Source organism: Oryzias melastigma, linkage group LG8, assembly GCF_002922805.2.
Source record: "Oryzias melastigma strain HK-1 linkage group LG8, ASM292280v2, whole genome shotgun sequence".
Lineage (NCBI taxonomy): Eukaryota > Metazoa > Chordata > Actinopteri > Beloniformes > Adrianichthyidae > Oryzias > Oryzias melastigma.
Window position 1 is genome coordinate 3,009,261 of NC_050519.1, and position 13,638 is coordinate 3,022,898.

Genomic DNA, 13,638 nt, shown 5'->3' on the forward strand with positions numbered 1-13,638 from the left:
TTACGCACGCACAAATCGAGAATTACGCAATTACGCACGCACAAATCATTAATTACGCACGCACAAATCAATAATTACGCACGCACAAATCAATAATTACGCACGCACAAATCAAGAATTATGCACGCACAAATCCAGAATCACGCACGCACAAATCAAGAATTATGCACGTACAGATCCTCATTTACGCACAGTATATTTCTAAACAAATGTGTATAAATTTGTAAACTTAAAATTGAATAGAATTAAAGAATCGAAAGAATCAAAAAAAATCTGAATCGATTCAGGATCTTGTGAATCGGATCGAAATTATAACCGGTACCCTGCCCCACGCGCAGGCGCGCTGAGGAGGCTTGGTTCAAGGATGACATCGTGAAATGGGCGGGACCAACAAGGAGCAAAAGGTGGAGCCTCAGAGATCAAGTCGTCTTTCTTCCGGGAATTGAAACGGTCCACAAAAATGACTCATATTTCATAAATAATGAGTTTTTTAGTGTTCAGAAGGAAACATATGATCATATATATGGATGTAGTTTACTCTGAAAGGTTGAAGAAAATCATGGTCGCTTTAAGAGGAGTGCAGGCGTGTTTTTCAGTTTCCTTAAGGCTCCTTAATGCTGCTGCTATCAGTTCAATAGTATCCCAACTTGATTTTAATCTCCAATATTTCAAATGTTCAACCTCTGTGAAAACATGTGAAGCTGTAGGGTTTAACACTCTTTAACATCTTCTGAACACACAATCACACTCACAGCAGACTGTCAGCTAAATATGGGTCAGTTAGGACATGCAGGACGACAGTCCAAACATGCTTTTTAGAGAGTGTCAGCAGGATTCTCAAACTCCAGATGGTAGTGACAGTCTGGAAATGTTAATGAAACGACAACATCTAAAAGTCTGAATGTAAAGAACGTCTCCGGATCTCACCATGTTGTTCTGTCTCTGCTGCTCCTCCATAATAGAGACCTGACTAACAGGAGGCATGCCCACCACCACAGACTGGATGCAGGACGGGTCAGACAGGAGGGGGAGGGGGGGGAGTGGTGGAAGCCAGAAAACAAAAAAATGAAGGTGAAGAAAAAAGAGTTAAACATGCAGAAGTGCAAAGGTGAAGAAAACCAGAGTCCAGGAGGAGGCAGGCGGCAGCAGAGAACTGTCACTCACCTGAGGCTGGACGTTACCGTGGGAAACGGGGATGGGGCCGGGGGCTCGGTTAAGGAAGTTCTGGTTGGGGGGAACTTGCCCGGGCTGCATCGGGCCCCCTGAGGCCCCCATTTGCTGCTGAGAAGAAGATCATTTCAGTTTTCTATTTATAAAACATTGATTATTTTGAAAGGATTTAACTATAAAAATGCTGAAATGACAAATAAAATCCTAATAATAAAGAAAATCCACAAAGAGTTCAGTAATACTGCTGGATAAACGTGCGCTGACAAAAATCAGGAATTTAGTTTTCTAGGCATCTAATTTTTGGGAAACTTTTCACATTTTGTTCGGTTGCTAAAAAATCTGTAAATTATGTAGAGTTAGTTAAGAAACCGTTTAATAACTTATTGATATAATTAGCCAATCACACTCCGCCAGTGAACTTTTAAAGTAAAAGACAAACAATTCTGTCATTTTCATTTATTTTACTTCGTGGGAAGTTTGGGATTCCTGATTTCGGATGACCTTAAATGTAACACAACTCATCATTCTACAGTGAAACTTTGAAGAGGAAGTTTTGAAGACCAAGTTTTGAGTTCCAGTTTTCAAAATCAGCTGCTGTGACTGTTTATTTAAAATTATAATTATGTCGTTTTATTTTTTAAAAAGGGTTGTTTTCTATGACATAGTTTCTGCAGAGCAGCAGAAGTTCCCCTCTGAGTTGTGGGTGGAAATGTTGCGTGGAGCGACCCCGCCCCTCTTTTCCTTCCTTGTTGCAGAGTGATTTACAGATTTATGATCTTTTTCAAACAGCATTTTTTTCATCTGCTCCTTATTCATAAAAAAATTCAATTTTTCCGTCAATTTTTACTTTAATATTTTGTATATGTGTCAATTATTATCAGAAAAACATGTTAAAAACACCAAAAACTTGGAGTTTTAGATTAAAAATAGTGGCAAAATAAAAAAATGAGCATATCTTGTGCAGGAATAAATAAATAAATAAATAGTGGAGCGTTCTTCCTACATTATCTATATTTACAATTTGCATATTTTTGCTCTGTGTAATTGACATTTACTGAGTGGAGAGTGCTGAAAGTGAGTAATCCTGCGTTTTCCGTGCATGTTAGGAGCAAAAACAAACAGATTTGACTTGAAGCCCCACCTGCTGAGGCGTTTGCCACCCCGGATGTCACGGTTAAAATAAAGTAAATCCGAGGAGGGAGAATGTCGGCGTCTGAGCATGAATCACTGAAACAGGAGCAGACCTGTTGTTGTTCAGCAGGCAGCACAAAGCCCAGCTGCCATTATTTGGAAATAAAAGAGTTTATCTGCACAGTCCCGTCTTTGAAAAGGACTGAAGCTGCTCCTGAGCTCCCTCTCCCCTGCAGGTGCTGCGCCTCCCCACCGAGGAGGAGACAACAGGGGAGGGAGGAGGTTTCTCTCAACACTAACAGGACTCGGGGAGAAAGGAGAGTGATGAAACGTCCGTCTAGCTGAATCACTCGGGGATTTCTGCAGATATATGGCATGTTCTCTGACTGACAACAGCGGAGAGTTTGAGGTCTTCAGAGGAAGTAACAGAACAGCGGCGCTTCTCTGTTGGTGATTCAGCCGCTGTAACTCGTACGATCAAGAGGCGCTTTGGAGGAAAGAACCTTCAGTTTAGAGATGCTGTTCAAGGAACAAACGTTCTGACAGAAACCTCAACAACTGGATGCAGATTGAGATTTGAATCACGTTAAGGTTGATCCAACGCTTCCTCATTACAGAACATGTGATGACACACGAGCTCACGCCGGGCTGCTTTACAAAACTGGAGGAGCATCTTTGCTGGGGAGGGAAACGTGCAGCTTGTGTGGATGCTGTACTGCATGCTCTCATCTGCAGTGACGTGTTAATCCTGAGGACACTTTCACAATCTCCATCCTCGGAGGTTTCCAGTTTGAGGAGTTAGAACTGGGAAATTTTCATGTAATCAGTTGAGGCAGCAGAACTTTTGCTATATATATATATATGTGCAAATATATGGCATGTACTCATATATGTATGTAATTTTATTATTAACGGTCCGATGTTATCTAGTGCTCATTTCTAACTTGTATAATTTTGACAAAACACAAAATATTGAAAGTTATCTAAGATTTAAGTTGATTCATTCTGAACTAATATCCCTGTCTTTTTATTATTCATATCTATGTTAAAAAGTTACGGTTTTAAAGTTTTAAAAATTGGCATTCTCATAGCTTTTTGAGTATTTGGCATTTACTAAAATTTTTTAGAGTTTAGCTAATATTTCAGCTACATGCTAGCTGTTTTGACTGACCAAAGCTCCTTTTTTTTAAAGAATTTTTTATGCTAATTTGGCATTTAGCTAATATTTTAGCTGGCTAACAACTTAAGTGTTTTCAACATCTTCAACTATCAGCTTCAGCGCTTTTTAACTATCAATTTCAGCATCTTCAGTGGCCAAATTCAGTTTACAGCATTCCCACTAGCATTATTGCAGCTAATGCTATATATCTAGTTCTTATCATGTTAAAAAGTTACGGTTTTAAAGGTTTAAAATGTAGTTTTAGAGTATTTAATGAATGTTTATCCTGTTCGGTCCACGACATAAGGTGTGTCTTGGATTTTGCCCCCCTGTGCGATCCAGTTTGACACCCGGTTGTAGAGTGTAGCTAAATGAAAGTGCTTTTATTTTGAAGTTCTTCCGTTCTCCTTCACACCAACTTGTCTTTAAATCATGAACATGTTGGTGCAGTCTGCAGCAGCTGCAAGAATGAAATGTCAGTAACAAAGCGGCTGAATGTGTAGAAGCTGCTCAGCTCCCTGGAGCTCCTCTCTAAATCCTCCTCATTATCACATCTCTTAGCTCCGCCCCCTCCGGCCACTCACCGCTCTGTGCTGCTGGACCTGCTTGTGGTTGGTGATGACTTGCCGGATGCCGTTGACGAAGCCGCTCTGGTCGTTGGGGATGAGGCCCATGAAGATCTTCTTCTTGGAGGAGTAGAGCAGCATCAGCACGCGGACTTCACAGGGGGAGGTGGTGTGGGGGAAGTGGACGCAGCCCGCCTGCAGGGGGCCACGGGGCAGATTAAGGGCCTGACATGGGAGCCAGCTTTAATTATGTGACGGGCCCGGGCTTCGGGACATAACCTACTTCTGAGCTCCTCTGTCCAATCACAAAATGTTGTAGAAAAGCAAACAGTGGAAATCAAACTGTAATTTAGAGCTCAGCTACAGGAAATCCTCAGCTCTGTGCTGGACTAAAAACAGCCAAACTGTTAAAACAAACCTAAAAAAACATTCAAGATCAACACGTTTGGTCTTCAGTCCATCTAGTGGACAGAAACGGCAACAACACTCCTGGAAAAGGAAAATCTACATCCCAACTTCCTCAGGTTTTCAGAATGTAGAACACATGAAGTCATTTGTAAAAACTGAATAATAAAAAAGGGAAAACGTACAAAACCGTTGGCCATGATGCGGTAGAGGCCTCTGAGCGAGTCCAGGTCTTTGTTCGTGAAGAGAAACTGAACCATCCGAGAGTTTCTGAACAGGTGACCTAAGGTGGTCTGCAGAAGGACAGAAAAGCAGACGATGAAGCCGAGCGTCGAGCCTCCAAGGAACCATGGAGCTGAACTCACGAGTAGCTGCTGAGGGATCAGCTGCATGATGAGCTTCTGCGGCCACTGCTCCGTGTTTCTGTCGAGAGAAATAATAAAAAACACGTCAGCGGCGACGAACCGCAGATGGAGTCCTGCTGTTTCTGCTTTGACGCTCACAGATTTTCTCCCTGGTTAACGTGCACTTGGCACGGCAGAGAGCGGGTCAGTTTGGTGGCTGAATCCATCGACGAGGCTTTGGGTTTCTGTGGACGAACGGACAGGAGAAGGGAACGTTAAAAAGGTCTTTCCAAACGCTTCGGAGGCCCAAAGGAGCGTGGAAGTAAGATTCAGGTTTCTGCATGAACCAAATTCCAGAGAAACCTAACAAAACTCTGAGGCATTTGCTCCAATGAAGACACACAGGTCATTTCTTCCAGGTTTATCGAAAGAATCGACAAACAAGTGCTGACTGAAACCCAACCGGGTACTTCGGATTCGACTGTAGTCCGTGGAAATTCTCTCATCTAATCAGCTACGATTAGGGGTGTAACGGATCACAAAACTCACGGTTCAGATCATTTTTCAGATCAGTAAAAAGTGAAAAAATAACAGCAAAAAACAAGATAAAAGCCTAAAATTATCTTTTGGAAAAGCTTATATTTAAAGGCCTATTTTTAAAACAAAAATGTCATACATTTACACGTCTTTAGACCGAGTCTACAAAAACTGAGAGAAAAGAAAGCTCAAAAATAGCTTGGAAAACACCAAATCTATCCTGAAAATGTCCAATTAAATTGTAAATAAATCTGTTAAATTAAACCTAAAATTAATTTTAACTGAACTCAATTGGGAACATTTAACATCCATTTTAATTTTACAAATCGCTCCGGTAAATTCCAGAAGTGAAAGTGTGAGGAAGTTTCAGATCAGGAGCCACGTTTCCCGTCTTTCCACAGTCCGTCCAGAGCTGCTCCTCCTTAGTCCGATTCATTGAAGCGACTTCAATAATTCTGACAAACGGATGAGGAGGATCAGCCTGCAGCTGATGAGGAGAATCGACCCGTCTTTGGCCGCCGTTCAAAAGCATGACGGCCTCATGAGCGCCGCACAGAAGCCGTCGACATCATTCTCTTTGTTCAGCGATGCGACTGTAAACTCCATCGACTTGACCTGATGCTAAACCAATACGAGTGGGACGGCAATGATGAGCAATTCATCAAAGAGGAGAGAAATCCATATCAGGTGGTTATTAAGACTCATGACCTTGATGGCTGTGGGGACAGGACGATGATTAAGATTGTAAAGAGAAGTTTGTCTAAATAGAATAAAAACCTCTGATTGTTACTCAAAAGTGTCATCCAGCAAACATGCTGCAGCACATTTGTGTTTCCTCCAACACTCAAACTATTTTATAATAAAGTAACTTCAGGAGGATATCTCTAAGATTTATATCTTCATCTCTACCATCGACTGTAAATTAGAACTGGACAGAGTGGCTCCACCCCCCTGGCATTACAAACAGGAAGTAGCTGTTGGCTCCAAAAAGCCAAAATCTCAGACTTCTCAAGAGAAATAAACATTCTAGTGGTCAGAATAAACATTCTTGCTCGACACTTTTTTCAATTAAAAGTTTTTCTGTAGTTATAAACTGACCAATCAGATGTCTTAAAAAAGTGGGTGGAGCCTACACATCAAACGCTCCAAACTCTACATCGACAGATTACATGTATCCTACTTTAAAGTGGTAGGGGTGTGGACTTCCTGATTGGCTAGAGTGGTTGCCATAGAAACGAGAGAGATGGACAAAGCGCCTGTGATGTCACCCGTAGAAAATGCCTCACTTCCGGTTCCAAGTCAGTCGAGTCGCCATTCTTCCGCGGTACGGACTTCAGCATTTTGGAACCAGACGACGTTAGTAAGCAGTGATTGGTCCGAGTCGGTCTGAGTCATCGTTTCTATGGCAACCACTCTCGGAAATCAGGAGGGAGATTGTAGGAAAGCCACACCCCCTTACACTTAAAGCCAGAGTCTGTCAATCAAATGTTTCAAACGTTTGAGGTGAGGGCCATCTTATTGAGGCATCTGATTGGCCGGTTTATAACTTGACAAAATATATCATGAACGTGTTAAATAGAGACACTGGAGCAAGAATGGCTAATCTGACAAGCACAGGGGGGAGGGGACACTCTGTCCAGCTCTCTATATACTGTCTATGACTCAGACCAATCACTGCTTACTGACGATGTCTGGCTCCAACACGGCAGCTGAACTGACTCCATTTAGTTGGAGCCGGAAGTAGACCGCTTTCTCCAGTTCTCATATACAGTCAATGATTTGCACCCATAACCTCCTCTTTGGTCAGAGGTCAGAGGTCATGGCCATCAGGACTCTTGAGGACAGTTTTAATCTCCAAAGTCTAAGAAAGCAGCAGCAGGAAAGGCCAGATAACCCAACTTTAGTTCAAACAAGATCACAAAAAAGTTAAAGAATCGTCTAATCCATTCCAAATATGGACAAAAAGGAGATAAAAACATGATTTTTTTTGCCTTAAAGTAAAAATAATGCCAGAAAGTCACATTTCTCCTTCATTCTGATGCTTATCTAACTTTGATCAGGTTTTTTGGACCACGTCCCTGGAGCCTTCAGGGTTCATTTATTTTAATTTACATGCAAAGACTTTTATAGGCCTACAAATATTTATACCTTCATTTATGTGGGAACATTTTTTTTCTTCATAAACAAGGACAAACTTCATGTAAATGTGAATTTTCTCTGTACAACGTGGTGTTTTTACCTCTTGCCACTCCAGGACGCCGGTCCACGCCACCACTTTGTTCGCCACGCTGGGGGGCTGTACGATTGAATTTGCGTTTCCTTGACCGGCAGCCTTTGAAGAAAAAGACGTTCAATTCCAGTGGAAAACATTGAAAGGCCTATAGCCTGCAAATCAACGTTTTGAGCTTTTCAGTGTGTGATTATGTCAAGAAAGTAGCACCAAAAATAACTCCTATTTCATAGATAATTAGTTCTTTCGTGTGCTGTAGTCACAGCTCCGTCATCAGTCTTCACCCGGAATGTTCTGAACCGGCCAACATGAGATTGGTTCTGGTCCGGACCGCTCAGTGGAAACGAGGTTTTAGAGCACATGTACCAAAGTCAAGGCCCGGGGGCCGGATCCGGCCCTCCGGTTAATTCTAACCGGCCCTCAAGATCATTTTATTGTTATTAATGGCCTGATATTATCTTGCACTCGTTTCTAACTTATCATTCTGCTAGTTTTTTTTGACTATTTTGGCATTTACAGAATTTTCCGGACTATAAGTCACAGTAGCCAAAAAATGCATAATGAAGAAGAAAAAAAAACATATATAAGTCGGTCCGGAGTATAAGTCGCACCCTTGGAAAATCAATGAAAAAAGCGCGACTTATAGTCCGGAAAATACGGTACTAAAATTTTTTAGGGTATTTTAGAGTTTAGCAAATATTTCAGCTACACGCTAGCAGTTTGGCTAATTTAGACTTTCTTTCATTTTGGACTTTAGCTAATATTTCAGCTACATGCTAGCAGTTTTGGCAAATTTAGGCTTTTTTTAGTTTTTTAGGCTATCTTAAAGTTTAGCTATTTTAGCTATGTTATATGCTAACTGTTTCAGTTAACTTTTTTTTAGTTTTTTTTTTGGCTAATTTGGAATTTAGCTAATATTTTAGCTGGCTATCAGCTTCAGTGTTTTCAGCTTTCAGCTTCAGCATTTTCAGGTATCAGCACTACCATTTTCAGCGGCCAAATTCAGCTTCAATCATTCACACTAGCATTATCGCAGGTAATGATATATAGCTAGGTCATAATTATGTTAAAAAGTTAGTTTTAAAGTTTTAAAACTGTATTGTGTTCGATAAATGTTTATCCTGTTCGTTTTGGACTTTAGCCTCTTGTGCGATTGAGTTTGACATCTCTGGTTTAAGCCCTTTAACTGGCAAGACTTTCTACAACAGGGTCTGCAACCTTCAACACTTAAAGAGCAATTTAAGTCGGTTTATCACTGACTACAACCCAGTAGGAGCCACAAAGACTTAAATGACGGTTTAGAAAAATAAAACATTGGTTTGCACTAATATTTAATAGTTGCTATTAAGATAACCATTAATGAAATACTGATTTTTGGCTTAAATAAAACAGAAACATACAGAGAAAATAGCCTTTTCTTTAAATATTAAACTGTTTATAATTTTTGACAGAGATTTACATGAAATCCTTTCAAAATAAAAGACATCCTTTACCCGTCTCAAAGCAGAAGTGGATGTTAGCAGTGATTTAAAGAAAAAATAAATTTATTTTACTATTTGTGGTGCATCTCAGCCAGAATATGGTAAATCTAATTAACTACAATTACATTTGTAAAAATCTTAAATTTGTTCAAAAATATAAATTCTGGTTACACTAGCTGACGACCACTTGGTTTTTAAAAAATCTGTCAAAACGTTTCAGTCTGATTTTGTTGAACCCAAACTGTTTGTAGAAGGATTACTCTCCTTTTTTGTATACTTACTTTTTACTTTACAGCTACTTTCGAAATCAAAATGATCTTTTTAAACCAGAGAGTCAAAATAAAGGGTTAAAGAGGCACATGTGGCTCCAGAGCCGCAGGTTGCAGACCCCTGTTCTATAAGAACAATTTCATTTAGGAAACCAACGCTCCTGATTTATGTGGTTTTGACGTCTCTGCAGGTCCACACAGAAGAGCAACTGCTCCTTCATTTATTCTATTTCTCACCTTATTTCCCTGCTGTAACTACAATGCAGCATTTGGTGAAAACGCTGAGTTCACAAAAGCCGAACAGAACGACCGATGAGACGACACTTCTCTTTTACCATGTTGGGCTGCCCTGACGGCGCCGTGGGCTGGTTGGCCGACGGCTGCTGCTGCAGCTGCGCCTGAGGCTGCTGGCTGAGCGGCGGCTGTCCCGAGGGCGGCACCGGCTGATTGGGGGGAACCTGGTGAGGCATCGGTGGCACAGCCTGTGTGGCCCCGGCTGGCAGGTTGGGCGGATTCATCTTCATCTGGTGCATTTGTGAGGCGGACGCTTGAGAAACTTGTGCTGGAAGACGACAAGAGAAGTCTTCGATGAAGCCTGAAGGTGAGGCTAGCTTCATTTGTAAATCACGAAGAAGGTATTTTACTTACATCGCATCTGTGCAACCATCTGAGTGTTGGGAAAACTGGGTTGAATCTGAAAGCAGATTAAAGGCCGAGTTGTTCAGAGCAACACAAACATCCTGAATCTGAGCCAAAAGCAGGTGGCTGCTTGCCCATTACCTGCAAATTGTGGTTGGGGTTTGTGGGTGGGGGGGCCTGCGACGCTCCAACAGCCGACTGGCCGCCAGGCAGAGAGGGCAGGACGGGCTTGAGCGGCACCGGTCCTCCACCTGAAGAAACTAACAAGAGAGAGAGAGAGAAACATTATTTGATAAAACAATAAAAACTTTGCTTTAGTCCAGAGGACCTCAGAAGTCTGTTAACATCCTCTCCTGAAAGTGTCTGTTGGTAAGAAGCTTAACCGACTGCAGCTGCCAAAACTGCTAAGCTGCACGCTTCCCAGCAGAAAAGACTCAAATGTTTTAATGTAAAGTCATTCCTGCTGCCTAACTCCTCGTCTGTCTTCAGGAAACACAAACTAATTAAAAGCAAAAGTACAGAAAAAGTTCCTCCTGTCAAAAACAGGAAATGTTTTACTCTAACATATTTGTACGGAGCGTTAAAGAGCTAATAACATGCTTTTCTAAAGTCTTTCAGAGTAAACTATAACTATAAATATTTAGTCATATATTATCTTTGGAACACAAAAGAATTATTTATGAAATGCGAGTAATTTCACAAGCTTACAGCCTCTCACACCCCCAACCAAACAACAAAAACGGAGAGCAGTTTTAGAGCTACGCAGACGTCCAGTTTAAACAAAGACGTTCATGGATCTATTTGTCTGAAAGAGGATGAATCAGAAAGGAGCAGAGACTGTAGCCCCGCCCAGTGTATTTCCACATAACAAATATGATCTTTTTCTAATGTTTTTATCTGCTCCCGATTCACAACAATTTGAATAAACAAAAACTCAAATGCAATTGTTAGCTTTTTTTATATACAGTAAGGTAAATAAGTATTTGAACAATTTGATTTTGCAACTTCTGTCACTTAGAAATCATGGAGGGGTCGGACATGTTTGTCCTTGTTGTCCACAATGAGAAAAAAAAGACCTGAAGCACAAAGCAGGAGAACCAAAACCAAAATGATTTTTCATAGCAAAAAAACAAAAATTTGTAAACGCAAAAATATTTTTTGAAAAAAAAAGTTTGCAAAACCGAAAATAATTTTAAAAGCAAATAAAGTTTGCGAACACAAAAATATTTTTGGAAAGCAAAAATGTTTGCAAATGCAAAATATTTTTATTATTATTATTATTATATTATTGTTAGAAGTATTTTTGTAAACAAAAAATGTTTGCGAATACAAAAATATTTTTTGTAGTAAAAAAAAGTTTTCAAATGAAAAAAACTATTTTGAAAACAACAAGTTTGCAAACATACAAATATTTTTAAAAGAAAAAAATTTTTGAAAATGCAAAAATATGTTTTGAAAACAAATAAACGTTTGGAAACGCAAAAACTATATTTGAAAGCAAAAACATTTTTTAAGCAAAAGTAAAACTTTGTAAACCCATAAATATGTTTTGACAACAAACAAAAAAAAACTTAGTTAAACCAAATATTAAATATTTTAATTTGCAAATTATGAAGTTTTAATCTTAACACTTTACATTTGTTTTACAATTTGGAAAATTTTGATCTCAAAACTTTGACTTTTGTTATGCTGGCACAAAAACCCCTCCACAGTGATTCTGTGGGACAAACCGAGGTCCGCCATAGCCAAGCGTGGTATCCGGTCGTTAGTCACATGACTCATTTCAATTAAAAAATAGTTTTCCTTTGCAGTTTTGCAAAATGTAATTTCAATACACCTCAAAAACCACCTCCTCCAAGAGCAAAAAATGCTTTTTCAATAGATGCGAATTCGGCTAATTTATTATCCTTCACGCTGAGGGGGCAGAAACGTCCGTACGGACACCGTGTTTCTCCGAATGAACAAGGACGTCCTGTTTTTGAACGTGAGGACTCAGTTTGTCTCCAAATCTTTACCGTTTTCAAGGGCGTTTTCCCTGAAAGCAGCAGGACGTTTTTGCAAGATCTCATAAAATTGTGACACTTTTATGAACTGTAATAGCTGATGTTAGCGAACAAAGTAACTCATCGTTCTAATGAAAGCCTGCAGACGCATAACCTTGAAGTTCTGTGCAATCTCATAAAAAGAGACTGACGGGTCACACAAACGGCGCCCTTCGTGGGGTCTCTCACCAGGAAGTGAGATGCCTCGGATGAGCACCATGTGAAAGGGGTCCTGGCTGTAGTCGGGGAGGGGCTCCACCGCGCCGTTCAGCGGAGACGCTCTTTCAAACAAAGACCTCAGAGCGGGGAGCTTTCGAGGCGCCACCACAGAAAAGTGGATTCCTCTCTGAAGAAAAACACAAAATACTTTTACGTTAAAAACAGCATCCCTTCAGTCTTTATGCTCTAAATGATCAAAGTTCTATTTCATAGATCCTCATGTCACAGAAGCCAAAGAAAAGCTGCATCAGGAGATACATAACTCATGTAATAAATGTTAACATTTATTTGTTCTTCTTAGCCTCAGCATTATACTTGTAAGGGCCAAAACACAGTTTATTTTCACATTTCCCTGTTATCATCTTTCAGTTTTTATAAACTTGATTAAAGTAGGGGCGTAACAAATCGATTTATATTCCTACGGTCCAATCAGATCGCTCTGAATGAGGCAAGTTGTTAATCGAATTATAGAATCATTTCAAAATGTAATAAATCCATTTAAACAATACTTTAGTGAAGGACGGTAAGTTCATTTTACTACAACGTCATAAACACAACCAAGTGACATCACACATGTGAACTGGTTGAGCCATCATTACAGTCCAACATGTAGAGCTGCCACAAACGGTTATTTTAGGAGTCGACAAATCACTGATTTTTTCATTTTTTTTTTTTTTTTCAGATTAGTCGACTAATCGGGTTACGCACAAAGTGGATGTAAAACAAACATTTTAATCATCGTTAGCTTTAAACTAACTAAAAACTAGATATATTCGCACTAGCAGAAGTAGGGCTGGGCGATAAAACGATAATTATCGTTATTGCGATATTACTTTTTTTCGATAGTGAAATGAGACTATTGCGATAAACTTTCGTGTTAAATAACACGGGAGAAAACCCCGGAAGAGCCGCGCTTCCTCTTCTTACGGAGCGGCTGATTCTAGGAGCCCAGACTGAGAGGGGGGGACGGAGGCCCCGAATGATGACAAAAGGACACAACAGAAAACATTATTTCAGTAAACCAATAACCATTATATAATCGCTAATACTTTTATTTTTAATGTCAAGGTAACGATGTTTATATATTTTGTTTTGGAAACGTCGTCACCGGACCCACCCCTCCTCTACATTGAAAATGGTTCGGTCCGAAAGGATTGTTTTTCCGCAGCTGCGCTGTTTGATACCGACAGACCCACAGAGTGTGAGGGAGAGAAGACACGCTTTAAAATCAGGTGTTTAAACACCTGATTTAGAGGAGAACCTCAATGAAAAAAGAAAAAAGGAGACAGTCTGTCTATTGCAGCGCGTTACGTGTCACGCGGGGCTGAAAGAGGAGAGAAGGACAGACTAGCGTGCTCGTAACAGCCGCGCGCAGGGGGGCGGGGACTCGATTGTGGCTGTGGAGTTTAGAGTTTGAGGGTTTTGTTAAAATATTAACCAAAATAT

The 13,638-nt window shown here is 40.3% G+C and overlaps 1 protein-coding gene across 7 annotated transcripts in view; it reads right to left on the reverse strand.

The window, feature by feature from the left end:
- Positions 1-13,638, reverse strand: part of med25 (mediator complex subunit 25) — a 26,365-nt gene that overhangs the window by 6,785 nt on the left and 5,942 nt on the right. For 3 of the 7 annotated variants that reach the window (XM_024272995.2, XM_024272996.2, XM_024272998.2), the window contains exons 7-17: positions 12,163-12,319; positions 10,073-10,191; positions 9,941-9,986; positions 9,628-9,854; positions 7,552-7,644; positions 4,935-5,020; positions 4,797-4,854; positions 4,617-4,724; positions 4,045-4,221; positions 1,165-1,281; positions 928-999 (exon numbers count right to left, since the gene is read on the reverse strand). In XM_024272995.2, the coding sequence (XP_024128763.1) occupies positions 928-999; positions 1,165-1,281; positions 4,045-4,221; positions 4,617-4,724; positions 4,797-4,854; positions 4,935-5,020; positions 7,552-7,644; positions 9,628-9,854; positions 9,941-9,986; positions 10,073-10,191; positions 12,163-12,319 (1,260 nt within the window). The remainder of the gene's footprint in view (positions 1-927; positions 1,000-1,164; positions 1,282-4,044; positions 4,222-4,616; positions 4,725-4,796; positions 4,855-4,934; positions 5,021-7,551; positions 7,645-9,627; positions 9,855-9,940; positions 9,987-10,072; positions 10,192-12,162; positions 12,320-13,638) is intronic. The other 4 variants (XM_024273002.2, XM_024272999.2, XM_024272997.2 and 1 more) reach the window with 3 other exon arrangements.